Here is an 18,070-nt window from a genome sequence, read left to right on the forward strand (position 1 = left end):
TTATCCTTCTATCCAGCCCCGAGGAGGGACGTCCAGCACCGACAGTGACTAATGAGGGTCGCGGAACGCCGGATGATCCTGCGGCGCTCACACAGGCGCCGCGTTGTTCTCCCCGACGCACGCCGGTTGGCGCCTTTGTGAGGACGCTCGGTGGTAGGACGCGTCATGTCGCGACTGGGAAGATGAAAGCGGCAAGATTCCTGGTGAAACTCTCCCGATGGGATGATTTACGACCCACCTACAGTACGTTCAAAGGCGCGATGCCTTCAATGGCAGCAGGACGGAACAGCTTCACAAAGGACTCATCTCGTCTCAAACCGAGCTATTACCGCGGTAGCACGCCTCGCTACCCCATTAACCAACCCAAGTGTCCCAACAAGAAGAGTCAACATGCATTGTGAGAGCTGTAACGGCGCCCTGAATCCTGATTGGTCGCCCGTCCATCAAAGCTGCTCTCTGTTTGTTGGTTTTGGCCTCCCGAGCAAACAAAATAACGCCGACGTCTGCTGAACAGGCTAACAGCGCTCTGTCGTCTGCGTAATTGGTTAGCAATCACGTACTCACGTCATCAGCATGTGTGGGGAAGCGAGGGGCAAATGCTAACAGATTCTCAGCCTCTCGGCGTTTCCTTTAGCTATTCTAGTTTCCTCTAGCTATTCTAGACAGTTCATTAGCGCCTCAACGCTCCTTAAATTCCACCTGTTCCTCTTCTCTTTTACTGCCTCCCGGCGGCGTTTTTCCACGCCACTTCGAGACGGAAGCGTCGGCGGCTCTTGCTCGATCGTACCACGTCATTAGCTGATGTTGAACACCAACGTGTATTTGGTATTAGCCTGCTTTGATCCTCCCACGCGCTCCCGCTCGGACAGCCCTTCATCAGCGTGACAGACGGAGGCTATTACCTGGGCAACGAGTCCCTTGCGGCTCCTTCGGGCGTAGTGGAAGCGCTTGATAAAGAGTGCCAGGAACTGCCTCCTGATCAGGTCCAATCCGGTGATGACCCTGGATCCCTTCCCGCTGACGGCGGCCTTCCGATTCAGGTCTGTTGGGGACATTAACCCATCGTATTCTTTATCATCCGCGCATATGTACAAGCGGTTGGGAGGCTAATGGGCCGATCACGTCTCGGCGCGGCACTTTCTGCTTTCATCTGCCACGTTTGAGCGGCTCCGCTGGCGGGAAAGGGAGGCAAACAAGCTCCGGCAAACAGGGTCTGATTAAAAATCATTTCAGAAGGAGCGGAATTTCTCTCACGTCGGTCAGGCCTGAGAAGCGGAGAGGGGAAATTTGGTTGGAGGTGATTTATTCCGAGGACGCAGCGCTTGTTTGTGCCCTCTTCCCAAAGCAGCCGCTGAGGTGAAACCGTCAATTTGGAGCGGGACTGGGTGGGAATGCTAAAAAACAAGATGGGAAAAACCGAAGCGGAGCGGTGGCGGCGAAGGTCGGGCGCTCACCTTCGACCTTGTTGGAGAGCTTCTCCCCGTTTCCTGTAGGAAGAGACGTGCAGGTTAGCCACAACAGCTCCGGTTCTGCTCCCGTGCCGTCACATTTCCAATCTTTATGGTGTTTTAATGCACTGAAAAGTAGATCTCGGATTGCCTTTGATGCCAGACAGCCGCTCGGGTCGGGCGGTGCCGCTCCGCTCCGATGCGCGGGAGCTTCGTCTGCGGTGTCTGGTCGACAGCTCCGCCGCTGTGGGAATACAAATAAGAGATGTTGTTCTGGTCCTGACCCAATTTAAGGGTTATAAATAAGAATGGGAAGGGCTGCCCGACACAAACACAGGTGCTTTTGGGGAAAATATGGGATGTAACGCGAAAAAGTAAAGCTGTTGGACAAAGTTGTCCGGACACACACACACGTGCGCGCGCGCGCACACACACACACACACACACACACACACACACACACACACACAGAAACAAGACCTTCGTGGTTGCTAGCATCCACTCCAGTGTCTTCAGCCACTTTCAGGAAAATCTGTGAAAAAAACAAGCTTGCAGTTAGCATAGCCGCTAACCCGGCTAAAGCCCGGTTTTCCGTCATAAGTAATCTAAAGGTGATCTGATGATTCTGACCTCTTTAATACACAAATTGCTCCTTTAACAACGTACACAATTAAACCTATATCGTAGGTTAAAAGTAGCTAAAATTCCCAGTTTAGTTGTGGATTTCGAGCGGTGAAAACAAGTTCGGCTCACCAAGCTGTTGAGAGAAAACTAAATTCCAATACACACTTCGGAATTCTTCAAAGCATATTTTCACCGGAGAAAAGGTTGGCGCTAAAGAAGCGCCCTCATGCACGTTCACACTTTTGTTCAACAAAGCGTCGGCGTGCGGCCGGTTTTAAATTCCCTCTTAAATTTCCTCAACACGGGGTGACCCCAGTGGGAAGAAGACCAGGAGCGGAGCGCTGTACCTCCTCCAGCGTGGTGTCGGAGATGCCGTAGCTGGTGAGGCCGAGGTCAGACATGGCCCGGTCCAGATCCTGGAAGAGCTGAGCAAAGGTTCCATCTCTGGCCCCGCTGTAAGGCAGGACGAAGGTGATCTCCTGCCCGACGCTCTCCAAGAAGACCGCCTCGGGGACGCGGCGCCGCACCAGCTGACCCACCGCCGCCAGACCTGCGGGACGCACGCGGCGGGAAGGAAAGCGTTCAGAAAGTGGGACGAAGAGATCCATGTCCCGCCTGTTCTCCTGCTGCTGCTTCATGACGTGAGGTGGAACACGATGGCGACGGTCCCTACCTGTGGGGTCGGGGGGGCTCCAGCTCCGGCTGCCGATGCCCTCGTCAGGGCTGCAGCTCCTCCTCTGCTGGTCAAAATCAGACAACCACAACTTAACAACGTCTCCGAAACACAAACATGCCACAGCAACCGGCCACGTGGTGCGTTCAGGGGTCATTATTCACCATGGGACGAGAACGTTTTCCCTATAAATCACATTCCTTCCTCACTCAAATTCGGGTTATTTAATTATCTGAGGCGACGCTGCTCATCAGAGAGTCTGCAGACTGATGCTAATTGCTCCAAACCCCGCTGGCGTCAGCCGTTAAGGCGCCCACACCGAGGGCGCCGGGCGCCGCTGGTGGAAATCACCCCTCTTCCCGGTGACAATTAGCATCATCCAGCGTGTAGGTGTTTTCAGTTGTCACGCTGGGAGAGCCTCGACACGGATCATCGGGAGGGAGATGGATTCAAGTAACAGAAGCTAACGAGGAAGAGGAGGCAAACTTCGGGGCTCTGTTCCCTCACCTCCTGGGCCTGATCCTGGATGATGCCGCCCCTCTGGGCCGCCATCTTAGCCGCGCCGTCCCTGACCAGGGTGAGGTAGTAGCCCCTGCCAAAATACTTCTTGAGGAAGAGCGAGGAGCCGCAGCAGCGCAGCTTGCCGTGGGAGATGATGGCGATGCGGTCGCCCAAGATGTCCGCCTCATCCATGTGGTGCGTGGACAGGATGATGGTGCGGCCTGCCGGGAGGCAAAAATAGAGGCTGGATCAGCGTCGGCGACGCCAAAGAGGGCGTGAGAAATAAAAAGAAGCGATGACGGCTAAAAACAATCTAAATCGGGCTGGAAGAAGTAGGCGGACAGTGAAAGATCAAACATGCTAGCATAGCAATCCGTCACCAAACTGTTGATTCCGTGTTGTTTTTAACTCACGTGGCGACAAAAGAAGCTGAATTAGTGTTGGTGTGAATCTGGGATGGAATTCGGAGACAAAAACCCAGGAGTTGCGTTGACAACGACAGCGCGCGGTGATTCGCAGGTGTGCTAATCCGCTCGTATCCCGCTGCATAGCATCGCACATGTTAATTATCACCTTCCGCAGGAATCAGCGGGGAAAAACCGGAGGACCAGGAGGCGCGGCGCGGCCACGCCGGCGCCATTTAATCCAACACAAACATTTACCTGACAGCTTTTATTGTGAAGGTGAGAGCAGAATTAAGCCCCAATGCTCCGGGCTAATGCTAGCAGCCAGGCTTTAAAATGTAACCGTGCCGCGGTGCATTTGCGAAGCAGGACTTCAAAGCTGATTTAGATTCACATTTCATAAAATTTTCAAAGCAAAATGAGGTTTACAAGGTATCTGTTGCTTAGCAACACACAGCTAACATTAGAATCCTGCCACGTCCTCGTTAACATGGCTGTTAATTATATAGAATGTGGCAATGACAATGTTAAAGTACACACGTGCACAACTTTCAGGAGAACTGTAACGTTAATGGAGGCTGGAATCAAACAAGGAAATGAAAGGCTAAAACCTCCCAGAGCGTCACTCCAAATCAAACCATTCGGATCTATTTTCCACCATCAAACGGGGCATCAAACATCCTCCAATAACTGAGGAGGAGTTTCGTAAAGCGAGCCAACGTCTCCTCCTCGATGAATGAGGCCTCGTCAAGCATCCTCGTCCACAAACAGGCAGGTGAGGCGTTCGCGGAAGCTCCGGCTGTTCAGCGCCGGCGTCGTTGACCCGAAAGGTCGCGTGGGTCGGCGAGCTCTTTGTTGAGTTTAACCTCGTCTCCGGGACGACAACACAGGTGCCATTTTGCCCTCTCCAGTCTGGAGCCACTGTGAACCATTCCCAGCCGACCGACGGTCCGAAATCCAGCCAAATAAAGTGGGAGTCTACTTTAGAAGAGGAGGAGAAAACTCGGAGTTTTCCTGAAGCTGTGCTCAGCCTACGGAGGGAATGAAAAACATCTAATTGCGGCGCATCAATTAGGGGAGGAAAACAAATGTGTTTGGGCTGCCGATGGCCCACAAAGGTGCCGTGATTTATGGCGCCCGGCGGAGCATCGCGGCGCCGCGCGATACATCAAAAAGGGCCGCGAGTGTTGGGCTCACGAGGCCGAAACTCCCGACGTTCCCGCTAAATCAACCACGTGGTTGCCCGCGAGGACAGAAGTAAAGCCCTAAAAATACAGTCCAGGTTTCCCAGGCAGCCTCCTGGAACGTCCTCCGACCGCTTCCTGCATTTGCTAATGCTAATTTTCCAACCTTTCTGGCCGAGGAACGTTCCAGAAGGTGATTCCACATTCCAGAACAGCAGAAACCAGAACCAGAACACGGAACACAACGTGAAAATAGCTTTAAAAACGCTGCCGTTCCACAGGAATTCCCATTCACGGAGCACGTCCACGTTTTCCCGCTGAAAACGGGTCAAACGACAGTCACATGGAAACGAACGGCCGCCGTTTGAAAAACGGACTTTTAATGAATGCGGAAAATCTGATAAAATCGCCTCTTTGTGCCACAAAAGTCCCCCTGAAGGTTTCATTCCTGCCTTGTAGCATTTGGATCTCAATGTTTTTGTTCAGGGCCAATCTTTCCCACTTCCGTACAGCTGACCCGTGAAAAATAAGCACTTCGTTGCTGCAAAACGCCGCGGTAGGAAGGACCACATTCCAACCCAGTGGGAATGTGTTTTCATTAGAACGGAGTTATCTCGGCCTCCCAACTGGAGTGAAAGGATTTGATTAGAGAGGGAGAAGCTAATGACACGGCAAGGGCGGAATGTCGCTCAATGCACATTAAACATTTAGACATCTGTCGACAGCAACGTTTTCCGTAATGTCCGCGCTCCCGCTCGCAGCCACCGACGGAGCCGGGCGTCCACGGCTGCCTGACGGATGGGACGGGACAATTACGGACTCTGTTAAACAGCAATGTCAATTAAAGCTCCTCGGATTCACTCGTCTTCGCCTCCATTTCAATCTGTTGCCGCGCAAATTACGATTCCTCTCCGCCGGCTTCGGAATCGCGGAACGGTTCATCACCGTGGCGGGGGCACTGCAAGATTTCCTGGGAAAAGTTTCACACTTCCAGACAGGTTGGTGGCTCCTTCAGCACGTGCGGAAGGCCGACCCCCCCCCCTCCTTCCCGAGCTTCCAGTCTCACCTTGTTTGTACTTCAGCAGCAGCTCCCAGATCCCCCGGCGGGCGTACGGGTCCACCCCCGCCGTGGGCTCGTCCAGGATGACGATTTTGGAGCCGCCCACGAAGGCGATGGCCACGGAGAGCTTCCTCTGCATCCCACCTGGAAGAAAGAGGAGCAGCTAATTGATTGGAGGTCGGGGGGGGGGGTGAATAACGCTAACGAGGAGGTCCCTGTTCGGTCCCGGGCCCTGTGGACCACAGCAGGAGGCACATTTCAGCCTGAAAAGAAGCTCCGAGGAAGGTTCACAAGGAGAAACGGAGATTGACGTGCACCTTCTCCAGGTGCTTCCAGGCTCGGCGCTCCTCAAAGCGCTTCCAGCCGCGCTAATGTGGCGGAAATGTCAGCGCGGATCAACCTTGAGAGTCTTATTTCAGTGATTCTGCTCCCGAGCAATCGAGACCCGATTTATCACGCCGGATCCGCCGGCGCTCTCCCGCAGACGGCGAATTAATACAGGTGACAGGCGGGGACGCCGCACGCTTGTCTCACAGAACAGGAAGTCGCATTTGTTCCCCTGCGAGGGATGAAGGAGCACAGGCGAGAAGGCCGACATTCCGGGATTATTTCAGCGGGAAGCGGACGCACCTGACAGGTTCTTGGCCAGTTCTTTCCGCTTGTGGGGCAGGCCGACGTCCGCGATCATCTGGTCCATCTCCAGCGCCACCTGCTGGCGGCTGCAGCCCTTCAGCCTGGCGTAGAAGTAGACGTGCTCCTCCACCGTCAGCCTGCGGAGGCGCCAACAGCATCAGGACACGGACAGGTGAGGGCAGCACCTGCCGCTCAACGCACGTCACCGTCAACCCAAATAAACGGTCGTTATGAGTGCGTGGTGAGGTCACATGTTCCCCTACACCAGGGGTGGGGAACCCCCGGCCTCCGGGCCGTATACGGCCCACGAGACCATTTCTACCGGCCCGCAACGCAATAAGATTTTTATATTTTATATGTGCACTTATGCAGTGGGACCGTTCGCTAAACTCCACGAGCTGCGAGTAGCAGCGGTAGCGTATTTTTGCCTTTCGTATCCTGAAATTTCTTTCGTAACAAGAGGAAATATTTTCCCGTTTTCTGAGATAAAACAGACGGTTATGTTATGTCCGAGTCAAGGTCAGGGTCAGTGAACACAGCATGTGATGTACGTAGTGGGCTGGACTGATTGATACGGACGAAAAATGCATAGCGAAACACACTAAACTCGACGAGTTGAAAGGACAGATGAGTTTGGATGAAATTAACGCTCTTCGCCGGAGTTTGGAGGCTCAACAAGCAGCTTTCACACGACCATGTACCGACAGAGAGAATATTACGCGTGCAAGTTTTGTGGTGAGTGAATTAATAGCCACGAAGCTGAAACCTCACGCCGAAGGAGAGTTTGTGAACGCGCCTCGTAGCCGCCGCTGAGGCGCTCGCACCGGACAAAGTAAAATTGTTTCAAAGCGTGAATTTCTTTTCGTGAATAACTATTGAACTAAGACATATATTGTTATGATTCCAGTGGCTAACGGTATGTTTTTATGGTCAAGGAATCTAAATATGTAGTCAAAGTATATGTGGGACTAATATTTATGGTGGAAATCACAATATGCCAGGAATTGTTGCGCTTGGCGGAGGTCTGCGCTCTCCGAGCGCTTTCTAGTTGTTATTATTATTGTCTTTATCTTTCTTTTCATTTATTTTCTTGATGATCTTGTTGTATTGCAGTTTTTGTGAGTAGAGGCCTCGAACAGGCCCTTACGGGTCTCTTGCCTCAACTCTGCACCTCTTTTTTTAATTGTTTTGTATGATCATGTAAACATATTTTACTTGTCATTTTATTCTATTTTTTTGGTGATTTTATATGCATGTGTGCTAAATAAATAATTCAAACTCAAATGCAGCAATCATGAGACTTAGTAACACAGTGGTTATAGACTTTTTTCGTCTTTTTTTTTTGCATCCCTAGGTATGTGTTCATAATAGTATGGCCCTCGGAGGACTTTATAAAAATTGAAATGGCCCTCGATATGAAAAAGGTTCCCCACCCCTGCCCTGCACAATGGCTTTAGATGGGGTTTTGTATGCAGTGACAGCTGGCCGCCTCTAGGGGAGCTGTGGAGCAAGTCCCAGAGCCAGAGAGGCGTTCTGTCCTGTTTTCGTTAGCGTTAGCATGCTAAAACAGAATGAATCAGCAGTTTTGAAACATTTGCCCCCAGCATGACAGACAGTGTGCGTTCATTTTGACGCGCCATTCCGACGTTCCCTGAAGGCAACATGATTAAGCGACGGTCTCACCCTTCATTTCCAAGGTGTCACTCATCATTTTACCCCCCCCTCCCGAAACGTACGACCTGGAACTGACGCGGCTCCGCCGAGTCGTTGTTTACCTGATGATGTGGTGGATTTCTGTTAAGTAAACACCCTCCTTCTATGTTTGCGCTGAATTTTTCCGCCCCACTTGACTGAAGCTCTTCTGGGATTAATTTTAATTAAAGTGAATCGCGGCTGCTCGGGCGGAATTGTGATGTGGAGACGCGGAGACGTGAGTGATTACAAAGCCGGAGAAAGGCCGACGGCGGGTCGGTGGAGGGGGGAGAGAGGCGCTGCAGGGAGAGAGCAAAGTTCACGGAGCACCGGAGAACCAGGAGAGAAGGCCGACCGGGATCAGACCGGAACCAAGACGCACACTCACTCGTTGAACAGGACGTTGTGCTGCGGGCACATCCCCAGGTACCTCCGGACGCCGTCCATGTCCGTGCGGATGTCGTATCCGCTGATGAGAGCGGTTCCAGACGTGGGCGGGAAGAGTCCCGTCAGAATGGACCTGGGCGGAAGAAATGAACGTGAACCGACAAAGGAAAAACGCAGCGTTTCCTGTTAGCATGTGGCTATTAGCGGGATCCCAGAAGCTCTTCCACAGAGGTCAGACCGTTTGACCTTTGCCTTCTAAAATATTCCCATTTCGACAAACGCGACACGGAGGAAAAGTTCCAAGGTATTTGCGGATGAATCCTGGCGTCGACACTAGTTTGGAGCTCCGCTGTGCGACCGTCCTTCCTTTGTCCTTTCCTGCGGCGTTCCGTTACCGTCACTCGGAGCGCCGCGTTCTGCGTTCCAACCCCTCAAACCTGCTTCCTTCGCTGCGGGGTTTCGTTCCCCGTCATCCAAAAACATCCCCACACTTCCCAGGAATTCCCCTCAGTAAAGCCGGAACGTTGCAGCCCAGGCGCGGATCATCGGACTCACATCGTGGTGGTTTTCCCGGCTCCGTTGTGGCCGAGGAAAGACGTGATGTGGTTCTGGTAGAAGTCCACGCTCAGCCCGTCCACGGCCAGCTTCTTTCCGTTCTTGTAGATCTTCACCAGGTTGCGGATGGAGACGCCGGCCTTCACGTCGGGCGGCGGTTTCTCCAGATATTCTTTAAAAAACACACAAAATAAAAGAAGAAAAAAAGAAGAAAACATCTCAAGCTCCTAAAGCATGAAAATAAGCCGCACGTCTCGTTACTCAGGATGCTAATTGGGAACTTTCTTAGCGATAACGTTCTCGGTGAGATGCTCACCTGCCTTCCCGCCGCTATTAACACTCCCAGTGTCAAATCAGGCGATAAATTTTGGTTGCAACCCCTCCCAATTAGCTCAGCCCCAATTATTTTCAGCCTAATAAGGCGGAATAAAGGTTTACCGCTCTGTGCGACGGCGTCCTTCAGCAGGTCGGGGTCATCGTCCATCGCCGGTGTCGTCCCGCACCAGTAGGAGGCGGTGAAAGGGAAGTACCAGGGCTTGGGGATCCCGTACTGGCCTGGAAAGCAACATTTCAGGCACGAACAACAAGCTAGCATGTTAGCTAATGTGTTTGTTTCCTCCCGACAGCGCGGCGCAGATCCCCATTTCTTTTAATTAAAGGAAATTTCAGAGGCATTACGGCGATCACCGTTAGCTGCGCCAGGTGCTAATCTGCATAAAACTCAATCAGCGCTGCTGTCAGACGGTAACAAATCAGTTTCAGCCACCTGGGAAGACGTTCTCGATGTACCAGGTGAGGGTCCAGTACAGCGCGGCGTCGAAGAGCATCATGATGATGGACAGGGTGAAGGTGTAGGACTCGCCTCCCTCCGGACTCTGGCTCATGTTGGACCACTGAATCCCGACGCCTTGCTGCTCGTATTTGGCAAAGTTCTCGCAGCCGTAGCCGAAGGCCACGCACGAGAGGACGCTCTGTAGGCGTGGAAAGAATTACACTCAAAAACACGTGTTTCCTGCTAACCTCCAGCCTGCTACGCTATCCCACTTTAGCATAAACACATCATGTACACAATCTAGGCTGGGGTTTAACTTCTCTATAAAGGGAAATAAACATCGTGAGGAGCCATGCGCGGTTCTACCGGAGGACGCTGCTAAGGCTCTGCCCTTGGTCGGCGCTGCCGCAGAAGCTTCCGCTCAAGCGTCGGAGGAGAAGCTCAAATCGCACAGCGACCCCGACAGCGAGGCCAAAGCTCTGGCCCACGCTGCTGGCAGGCGGTCACGGGCCGAGGGCCGAGGGCCGGGGCCAGCGTGACGCCCCCGCTGACCTCTGACAAAATAACAGAATCCAGTTTTCTGGATTTGGAAGCAGAAAGCGGTCGGATGGGGCCACCTTGTTAGCCTCCAGAAACGCTGCCTGAAGCTTTTCCCACAATCAAAAGCTGTCAAAAACCAGGTTAGAACCCGGTCCGGGAGAGTGCGCGGGTAGGTTGCTAACGCTGATGCTAAAGTGCTGTAGAGGGCAGAGGCATCACGCACACGAGCCGCTTGAAACACCGAACATCAAAGCAAAAACCAATCAAATGCCAGAGAAGTTTGAAGGGATTTATTCCGAGGAAGATCACGCTCAGCGGCGCCGTCGACGCTAAAACGCGGCGCCTCTGAGCTTGAAACGTGGCGACTTCTGCCAGGTGAAAACTTTTGATGTTATTCGCTGCTGCTTAGCGATAGCCCGGGAAGACGGCCACCTTTGTCGTCCGCCGATCCCGCGGATCGACGGATAAGGAAACATCAGTGGCCCGGAGCTCCGAATCGAAGCTTTTCCGCCTCTTTGTCCGCAGCCAGGACGACAAATGATAGCGACATCCGGGAAAAGGTCAGGCTGAACGGCTACGCTGAGGATTGAGCAACGCTGATCTATTCATCTTCGGAGGACTCGGGAGGACGCGGCGCCGCGGCGCCCGTCGGGCTCCTGTCAGCGTTCCGTGCTCCTGCTACCTGAAGATCTGCAGGTTTAGCAAAACTCTCCGGGCTCGTGCCAAAAACACGTCGGAGCAAATCGGAATCAATGCCGCGACCCGGCGCCTCGTTGTCAGCGGAGCTGCTCCGATTGAAGCAACTTCCTTTCATGGCAACAAAGCCCCGATGAAATCTGACTTTATCTCCTGGGTCCGGACGCGGCGGCGGCTGTCAGGGAGCGTTAACGTTTGCGTTGGACTCGGAACACAGCCGGCCGCGGCGCTGACAGCCGGGTCGGAGCGTGTCGGAGATTAGGCTGTACTCACCACGGCAACCTTGGCGGGGAAACCCATGACGTCGCTCCAGGCGTAACAAAGGACGTACGGCAAGTAGAGGGCAAAGTAGATGAGGCCGCCGCACGCCGCCGCCAAGTTGGCTTTGGAGAAGAAGACGCTAATGAGGAAGCACTGAGTGATGGTGGTCAGGCAGAAGACCAGCAGGAAGACGAAGATGAGCGAGGGGTCGCTGTACTGGAGGACGCCCCCGTACTGGGGACACAGGGACACAGGACGTTAGCGCTCGCATCGGACTCTGGACCGCATTCGCAACTTGTGATTAGCATAGCTGATTGATTAGCAAGCAGATCTCACCCCAAACTGTCTGATCATGAAGCTCAGAGACGGCACCTTTGCCATTAGTCTAACGTACGCAAGCTAGCCCGTGTGTTAACAACACAATGTCGCTAGCCTTAAACAGACCCGACAAATGGGATCAAAGAGGAATGAGTGCTATGCTAACGTGTGAGGGCTAAGGCTTCATCATCAGACGATCTGGGAGTGGGCAGAAGAGGACCCATCACCAAATTTAGCCTGTTCCGAATCTCCGGCATTTACCCGTCATCCCGGTGTTCTCTTCCCAGACGATTGACAGCATTCTGGAGCATTTTTAATGGCCAATGACGCCGAGCTCGTCTAAATTTCTAGAGATGAAATGAACTCTCCGAGCGCAGCAGCATTAGCATCCAGTGGAACCATCTTGTTTCTCCGTTTTGGCTTCTTCTCACATTAGCATCTTTCCGGGTTTAAAACAGGTCCTGATGTTGTGCCGAACACCGACGACTTGGTAAAATTAGCTCCGGGTCCTCCTTTAACAGCTAAATCACCAGGAATCACCTTGAGTATTAGCGTGAGGAAGAGCGCGCTGAGGGCTAGCAGCAGGCCGAAGGACGCGGCCCAGCTCAGCCAGTAGATGACGTTCCTCATTCCCATGATCCTAAGCGTCTCCTTCAGTCTGGCCTCTTTCTCGGCCACCACGCCTTTGACGATCATGGCCACCGAGTAGATCCAGGCTAACGTCATGAACAGAGGCAGCGAGCGCGCCAGACTGCGGAGGAACCTGGAGGGCGGAGCAGCCGCATCGGGGCGGAAGGACGTTCCCAATCATGTCCACGAAACCACAAAGTTGGAGTGTTAGCAACGGAAAATTGGACGAGGAGGTCATATATTATCACCACGGATACGGGACACATTAGCTTAGCTAGCCTTCTTTGAGGCAGGGGGTCAGCTGACCAGAGACCCGTCTGGAAGTCCTGAACAGGGACCCAGTCAGGGATTTCAGCACCGTCCTTCTTTTTTGGGCGTGATGGGCTGATTGATGAGATGTCAATAGCCGTCTCCCAACTGTGAAGGTGCTCCCGGACGCAGACGCCGCCGCCGCCGCCGCCGCCTGCCTCTTTTCCCCGCCGCTCTCCGTCGCCGCGCGCAACAAATTAATCACGTTTAACGAGCCGACGGAAACGCAACAAGCAGGATTTGGCAGCCGGTTTCCCGCCGTCGCATCAAGGGCGCCGCGTGTAGCCGAACCTCGTATCGCTCCAGCTTTCCCATCCTGCACGTGTCATAACGCCGGTATTACCTCTGGAACGGAGCGGCGGACCCACGGTGGACTCAGGTGCGGACAACAGACGCAGTCGTTGTCACAGTTGATCCAGATCCGGCGTCCCGGTAATCACCGTTTGATGCGCTATTATTATTAATGCGCTGAAAACGGCCGTGAAATTAGCATCCAGGGCGGCGCGGAAACACTCCGGGCTCGCCGCCGCCGCCACCACTGCTGCCGCCGTGGCTCCAGGGCGCTTCGCTAACTCAATTTATTGTTATTAATGTTTACGAACGGTCGCAGCCTTGCAAACACATTAGGCTGATGGGAAATTACACTTCAAGCAGCTGTTCAAATATCAGATTTTATTTGCCAGCCACACTTCCCAATTAAACCCGGGAAATTGATTAGGCCGATTTGAACAACACCTTTTTTTCCATTAGCGATGCCGCCACGACCGGGCTAGCGACGCCGCATCGTGGCGTCGTCCGTCTCCCGGACGGCGAGATTAGCTGCCTTTCTCCTGACGGTTCCCATCGGCAACGGGGTGACAGGAAGTGCTGTGCACCACCGGGAAGCGCCCAAACGTGCGCTCACGCTCGGCTTCGCCTCATAAATTCACCTCACTTTTGCGCGCGGAGTTTTCCAGTGATGATTGATGCGTCTGAGCCATTAGATGATTGCGCTAGCTGTCACTCATACATCACCATAGCGATGACGCCGCCGTATGGATATTTCCTCCCTCGCACGCCGCTCCGGGGTTTAACCAGCGCGCACGGAGACGGAGAGGTGTCGAAAGGTTCGATAATCCGACCCGAGAGCTCGAACAGGAAGTCTGCGGCCCCCATCCTGACTGACAGCTCAGATTTGTCTTCGTCAGCCGGGCGGGGAGACGCCGCATGTCCGGAATTGTCTCCCGCATAATCCATCTCCATCGTTTCCGTATGAGATCCATATTAAACCACGTTTACTCCCATCCAGCCGGGAGCGTTGCGTCAGGAAGGGCATCGCCGGGCCTCCTCCCACTCAGGGTTATTACCCCAGCACATTCAATAATGCTAAGTAGCGCGCGGCGTTCCACTGACGCATTCTCGTCACGTTCACGGGAACATTCCCGGGAACGGCCGAACGGGAACCGTCAACAAAGCAGGCAATGAAATCACACCAACACAGAGGAATTATGAGAGGTTTGCCCGATTGTTGACCCCCGGGACGGAATGATTCGGAGTTGCGATGGCTAATTAGCTCTGATTAACAAAATGGAGGAACCCGCAACACAAAGCATGAAATGGGCCACGACGACACAAAATGTGGACTCCGTTTTTGTTTGGCGCCGTTGTTTCCTTGAATCAAAGGTCCGGCGTGCTTGTTAGCATTAGCGCCGTTCTTGCTATCTGCATTCCGCACCTCGAGAATCCCACAAACTGTCGTCGCTCCGCATCCGATGCTTTGTGTTTCGCCCTTCGGAACGTCTCCACTGACCTTGACCATGACGCTTATGAGTGCGCAGGGGACCGTGAGCAGGACCAGGTTCTCCGTGAAGCTGGCGGCCCAGAGGGCGGCGTTCTGGATGCCCACGGCGCGCAGCACCTCCTTGAGCCGCAGCTCCTTCTCCAGCACCAGGCTTTTGATGCTCATGCACACGGTGTACATGAAGGCCAGCACCAGCATCATGGGGAGCATTCCCGAAATCCCCTGGATGAAGCTGCTCGCAGGAGAGCAACCGGAGAGACCTCGTTAGCATGGCGACGCCGGCGGTCCCAGAACGCCGCACAGCGCTTGTTTACGCCGCTAACGGAAGATTGTTTTCGCGTTTCCATCAAAGTTCCTCCGCTGAGGACGACCCCGGTCGTATTATTCAACGCCATCGAGCTAACCTTCATAAATCTGACGCGTTAGCTCGATGGAGGAGCCGCGGCGCCGCGCCAGAGATGATGCATGATTTGACGCCGCTACGACACAATAACGGGATATTAAAGCGGCTCCGTAATGCCACCAAAATGTCATGTCAATATCTCCTCCTCAGGCCGGCACAACAAAGTGCTTCCTCGGCTTTATTAGACGGTGACAGAGCGGCGCCGGAGAGATTCAGAGAGATTCCATAAATCGGCTTTGTATTCCGCGCATGCTAACATCAGCAGACCAATAAAGATAACACTAAAATACATTTAGCCTTAAACCCGGGCAAACTGCTCCCGTATGAGGGATGCGGAATGTGCGACGTGCAGCCGGGAATTCAAAGTTGGGGGCTGCTCACTGCTGCCCCCCACTTCCTGTGGAGGTGATGCTAATCCCGGAATTATCTGGCAGATTCCGTCTGAGTTGACTCCATCGGAGCGGAGCGGTTGTGTTGGTGTGGATCAGTCATGCACGCCGTGTTTGACACCGACAACCTTGCCACCAGATGCTCCTGAATTATACATCTGATCGATCAAAGACGCTTAAGTAATAGAACTCCAGGCGGGGCTGCGCGGCGGCGCTCCGGTTCCATCGGCGGCCTAAATTTAGGGAACTTGAGGACTGTTCGGTGAGATATTAGAGCGCTCGGTCCCCAGGGAGCAGCTTTTGTCTCATTCGGAGTAAATATACCCGCGTCTGTCTGGAGCTGAAGAGACCCAATGAGCTCATTTTCAAGCGCGTGCACGTGCTCACGGCACACGCTCCTCAGGAGCCGACGGCGTTCTCGTTCCCCGAGACGGAACGAGCGTCGGATTAAAAGCAACGCCGGTGTCTTAGTTTCCACCTGTGATGTTGAGACCTGAAAAAGGCCGCGTGGAGCTCCTAGCGCTGCCACCCTGGTGCATCCAGGGGTCCTGGAGAGCTGAGGCCACCCGGAACAAGGTGGATGGGAAGACCGGTTGCCAGGGGAACCCACTCCAAAGGAAAACCGTTGGGGTTCCAGTTGTAGCTTATCAGTTATTTCATCCGCTAACCGTGCTGATTATATTATAGCTAGCGCCTGAATAAAGCTAGCTGTTGTCCTCAGCAGATGCACCCGCCCGGCCCGACGAAGGACGTTATGGCGGCTCAAAAGGCCACGACGACGATGAAATAAGCAGCATTAGCGCGCTAACGCAGCACCCGCACATTTCCAGTCAGCTGGTTTCCGTTATCGTAGCTTCAAATGCCAGCTGGGACGACGCGGACGCTGGTTCAAAGGTCGCGTGGTGGACGATAACGAGGTCAAGGCTTTATTTATTTTTTTTAGATTTCCACCGTCGGTGGCACAGCAGGAGATAAAAGTCATTACTGGCTAAAGTTCTTCCCCCGCGATGCGTCTTGTCTTGTAGCGCCCTTCTGTGTGATGTCACTCTATTATTTATGAATGAAATAGCAGTTTTTGAGCATTAATAATTTATGAAAAAATGTTCAAATGGCAGCAGAAAGACTAAGTGTGTGTGTGTGTGTGTGTCTACTCGGAGTTCCTTATTGCAGGTGTGATCGGGAGATAAAGACGAGAGGAAAAACGGCGGCGTGGAAGCCTGTTCTACTAGCTTCTGTCAATAAAGTCGTGTCGTCAAATTTGCAGGGGATGGACGCCAGCGATGATGTCACCGGACCTCTGCGGCTGGCGCTGCTAATGCTAACGCGCGGAGGTGTGCCCTTTTCCCGCAGAGGAATTCACAGAAGAGCGGTGTTGCTATCTGGGCGCACGCTAACGCCGGAGCAACTTAAAAAGGCCGGCGAGGACTCGGGGTGGTTACGTGAATAATTCAGGACCCATCAAGTATTCAAGAACTTCCTGCGGTTTGACTAAAATCAATAGTTTAGGTCGACTTTTTCCCTCCAGTTCTTCTCTCCCACTGAGCCTCGATGCCCACTTTAATTCATCCACGCTAATGGAGGCCTTTGGCCCGGTCGTTAAAGGCTAACACAATTAGCCAACTGGTTTAGCAACGCGACTCACCCGTCGTCCACGTAGCAAGGGTACGGCATCTGCTGCGCGTACACGCCGAGGGGCGGGGCCTCCGAGGTCTGGGCTTTGATGATGCCGTGGTCCATCATGTCCTGCAGGTAGGCGAAGCCTCCCCACATGTAGCGCAGGTCGTTGAACGCGCTGTCGCCGGCGCCGGGAACCCACAGCCTTGTTAAAAGCACACACATCATCAAAGGAGCAACTGGAGAGCAGCCGGAGTGTAAAGATTGGTTTTAGAGGTCGTAGCGAGGTGAGAATATCTTCGCGGGACGCCAGGAAAGTCAGGAAGTCAGCTAGCTAGCACAGTTACCTGGCAACTATGCCAGGCTAGCTCATTTCTTTGTTAATAGTGCAGGTTGCGACCTTTAACTGACATGCTAACGTAGCGGTTAAACAGCTTTTAGAGCGCTCTTACATCCAAGGGTGGCCTTGGAACCTTTTTAGACCTTTGGAGGATCACCAGCACGTACCTGTCCTTCAGCTTCTTCGTGCCCTCCACCTCGTCGATGTCCATGCGGATCTTGTACTTGACGTGAGGCGGGGCTTCGCTGGCATCGGGGCCGAGGTTTTCAAAGACGATTCCGGCCCAGTAGGTGTGGTTCTCCAGGAGCTCCTGGGCTTTGGCGACCAGGAGGCCTTCCGTGGGGACCGCCACGAACTTATTCAGGTCCAAACACTGGGAGAGAGGTTCAGAGGTCTCTCAACAAGAGGAGAGGATAACAGGGACAGGCTAGCTGACACAACTAGATAGATAGTTAGCATAAAGGACAGTTAGCGACTAAACTGCACACAGGCTGGTTCCAAATGATCTGGCAGGGTGACACGGGGGGGGGGGGGGGGGTCTCACCCATATCATCACTGCCCCCCCACGCCCGCTGTAAAACAAAAGATCGCATTAATTCCGAACACAATCAACGATCTCGTTGACCGTCAGTTTGCTCAAGCGTTGAGCCAAGTGGAGGAAATCCTTTCCATAAATGCCACGTCTGATGTGGCGCCGCGTGACATTTACACTTTTCTCCCTTTTTGATCTTAAAGTCTCAAAACCGTGATGTTTCTGCGCTAAGCTAGCTTGTTCTTCGGGGAGGGGGAGAGGGTTCTTTAGCATTTGTCCCTACGCAGGCTGGCTGCAGATACTTGACGTTCACGGACTTGAAGAT

The 18,070-nt window shown here is 53.4% G+C and overlaps 1 protein-coding gene across 6 annotated transcripts in view; it reads right to left on the bottom strand.

Moving 5' to 3' along the window:
• Positions 1 to 18,070, bottom strand: part of LOC105419460 (ATP-binding cassette sub-family A member 1) — an 88,696-nt gene that overhangs the window by 39,042 nt on the left and 31,584 nt on the right. For 4 of the 6 annotated variants that reach the window (XM_029839925.1, XM_029839921.1, XM_029839922.1 and 1 more), the window contains 17 exons: positions 17,381 to 17,586; positions 16,902 to 17,078; positions 14,477 to 14,699; positions 11,443 to 11,664; positions 9,928 to 10,132; positions 9,600 to 9,716; positions 9,162 to 9,333; positions 8,608 to 8,739; positions 6,525 to 6,664; positions 5,901 to 6,038; positions 3,253 to 3,467; positions 2,746 to 2,812; positions 2,420 to 2,622; positions 1,929 to 1,980; positions 1,600 to 1,692; positions 1,455 to 1,487; positions 903 to 1,042 (listed from right to left, as the gene is read on the bottom strand). In XM_029839925.1, coding sequence (XP_029695785.1) covers positions 903 to 1,042; positions 1,455 to 1,487; positions 1,600 to 1,692; positions 1,929 to 1,980; positions 2,420 to 2,622; positions 2,746 to 2,812; positions 3,253 to 3,467; positions 5,901 to 6,038; positions 6,525 to 6,664; positions 8,608 to 8,739; positions 9,162 to 9,333; positions 9,600 to 9,716; positions 9,928 to 10,132; positions 11,443 to 11,664; positions 14,477 to 14,699; positions 16,902 to 17,078; positions 17,381 to 17,586 — 2,535 coding nt within the window. Of the gene's footprint in view, positions 1 to 902; positions 1,043 to 1,454; positions 1,488 to 1,599; positions 1,693 to 1,928; positions 1,981 to 2,419; positions 2,623 to 2,745; positions 2,813 to 3,252; positions 3,468 to 5,900; positions 6,039 to 6,524; positions 6,665 to 8,607; positions 8,740 to 9,161; positions 9,334 to 9,599; positions 9,717 to 9,927; positions 10,133 to 11,442; positions 11,665 to 12,288; positions 12,512 to 14,476; positions 14,700 to 16,901; positions 17,079 to 17,380; positions 17,587 to 18,070 lie in introns of all 6 variants that reach the window. The other 2 variants (XM_029839923.1, XM_029839924.1) reach the window with 2 other exon arrangements.

The sequence above is a fragment of the Takifugu rubripes genome, chromosome 8 (genome assembly GCF_901000725.2).
Source record: "Takifugu rubripes chromosome 8, fTakRub1.2, whole genome shotgun sequence".
Classification (NCBI taxonomy): Eukaryota; Metazoa; Chordata; class Actinopteri; order Tetraodontiformes; family Tetraodontidae; genus Takifugu; species Takifugu rubripes.